The 2,148-nt window shown below is 38.7% G+C and overlaps 1 protein-coding gene across 1 annotated transcript; it reads left to right on the top strand.

The window, feature by feature from the left end:
* Window positions 1-692: 692 nt before the first annotated feature.
* Window positions 693-1,634, top strand: LOC149455797 (taste receptor type 2 member 110-like). The gene has a single exon (XM_089685884.1). The coding sequence runs from the start codon at window positions 693-695 to the stop codon at window positions 1,632-1,634; it is 942 nt and encodes a 313-aa protein (XP_089542010.1).
* Window positions 1,635-2,148: the final 514 nt, after the last annotated feature.

Here is a 2,148-nt window from a genome sequence, read left to right as displayed (position 1 = left end):
CTTAAGGTGTCAGCATACCAAGACATTTTGGACAGTTTTATGCTCTCAACTTTGTGGGAACAGTTTGGGGATGGCCCCTTTCTGTTCCAACATGACTGCGTACCAGTGCACAAAGCAAGGTGTATAAAAACATGGATGAGTGAGTTTGGGGTGGAGGAACTTGACTGGCCTGCACAGAATCCTGACCTCAACCTGATAGAACACTTTTGGGATGAATTAGAGCGGAGACTTCTCGTCTGATATCAGTGCCTGAAATCACAAATGTGCTACTGGAAGAATGGTCAAACATTACCATAGACACACTCCTAAACCTTGTGGACAGCCTTCACAGAAGAGGTGAAGCTGTTATAGCTGCAAAGGGTGGGTCAACTCAATATTGAACTCTACGGACTAAGACTGGGATGCCATTAAAGTTCATGTGCCTGTAAAGGCAGGACGACCAATATTTTTGGCAATATAGTATATCTTATCATTGTACTTGCAGATCATTTTCATCCTAGTATTTCATGTTATGACAAAATCCACAAATGTTCCACATAGTCAAATTTGCTCTCGTCCTCTGAATTTGTATAATGAACAACACAAACAATGTGTTTGCATTTCCAATTGCAACATAAAACATAGTCACTTTCCATCAATAAATATAACGTGCTACAGTAGAGTTTTAGTAAAGACAGATCTTGCATATGAAAATGTCAAATTCTTCAGAGGACGTCTATTATAGAGATAATGTAACACTTCTGTTTCTGTCTACATGTCTTGGAATAACAGGTTTGGTGATACAATTATTCATTGTGGCTGTTAATGTCATTGACTGGCTGAAGGGAAGATCAATAACAGGCGCTGACAAAATTATCACCTCTATCGGGATATCAAGGTTCATGTTTCATGCTGTTTGCACGTTGTTTTTATTTTCATGGTTTTCCTTGGTAAAGCTCAGTGAAATCAGTTCTACATTAAATGCATTGACTCTGAGATTGTCGACCCTTTCCAGCATCTGGTTATCAACCTTGCTCTCCATCTTCTTCTACTTCAAGATCTCCACCTTTCACAACATCTTCTTCTTACACCTGAAGGCCATCATTTCAAGAAGAGTCATCTACCTGATCATTGCCTCTGTATTGCTTTCTGTTTTAAACTCCTCCATATATTTTTTTGCTAGGTTTTCCAGGAATTCAACACAAGGTTACATTTCATACTACCGAAGGACAGATAGAATATCATATGTCAGCATATCGTGGACAATTCTTCCTCTTCTAATAGCTTTTATAACTTCATTTCTTCTCATGATTTTGCTTGGTCTCCACACTAGAAGAATGAACAATCATGGAAAAAAGACAAGCAGTACAGACACCTACCGCCGTACCATGACGTTTACAATTGTCTCATCTCTGGCCTGTGCCTTCTATATTATAGTAAATTTCCTTCATAGTTACATGGGATTATTGGACTTTTTCTGGCTCTTTATAATATTGAACATTTTTCAAGTCCTACATTCTGTTTTACTCATTTATGTAGCATCAAAACTAAGAAACCAGTTCTTCAGGATGGTCCATTGTGGAACTAACTGTTTGTCCAACAGAAATGTTCAAGGACCTCGCTCTGGAGAGCTGGTGGAGGTGACCCCTCTTTGAATGAAGATGAGTGATGCTTTTATTTTAAGCAAGCACCAGACATATTTGACTGTTTCCCCTGCTTGTGCATTTATTGAACAGATAGAACAGATAAGAAAAATGTAGAAATCAGATACAGATGAATACACACATAGTGAATTCTCTGACTTTCACAGCAGATATTTACTAGAATCATTACAAGAAAATGCACGTGCTAATCACATCACTCCTTTGGAACAATTTAATTTGAGGTCTGTTTCCTGACAGTACCACCTTTAGCCATGCCCAGCTCTAACTACACCCTGAAATACCAGAGTGAGGACGAGCTCTTATGGCCAGCACCTGTCTTATACTAGATTGGGGAGAACAAGTGGAGTTTGGAGCGGCACTCTACATGGAATGGATGATATAATAATATATTTAACAAGAGCAACATTAACCACATGTGTAGTGTGGAGGTACAGTGAATGTTTGTCTGCCTGATTATTGCTTCTGTAATGTTATCTGTAGGATACTCTTCCATGTCATATTTGGT

Source organism: Staurois parvus, unplaced genomic scaffold (genome assembly GCF_062004578.1).
Source record: "Staurois parvus isolate SC_StPar_1 unplaced genomic scaffold, SC_StPar_1.0 ptg000388l, whole genome shotgun sequence".
In the NCBI taxonomy this organism is placed as follows: domain Eukaryota; kingdom Metazoa; phylum Chordata; class Amphibia; order Anura; family Ranidae; genus Staurois; species Staurois parvus.
This window is presented reverse-complemented; position numbering and strand designations above follow the sequence as displayed.

Coding starts and splice junctions, on each gene's coding strand:
- LOC149455797 (XM_089685884.1), top strand. CDS start 693: ATGTCAAATTCTTCAGAGGACGTCTATTATAGAGATAATGTAACACTT.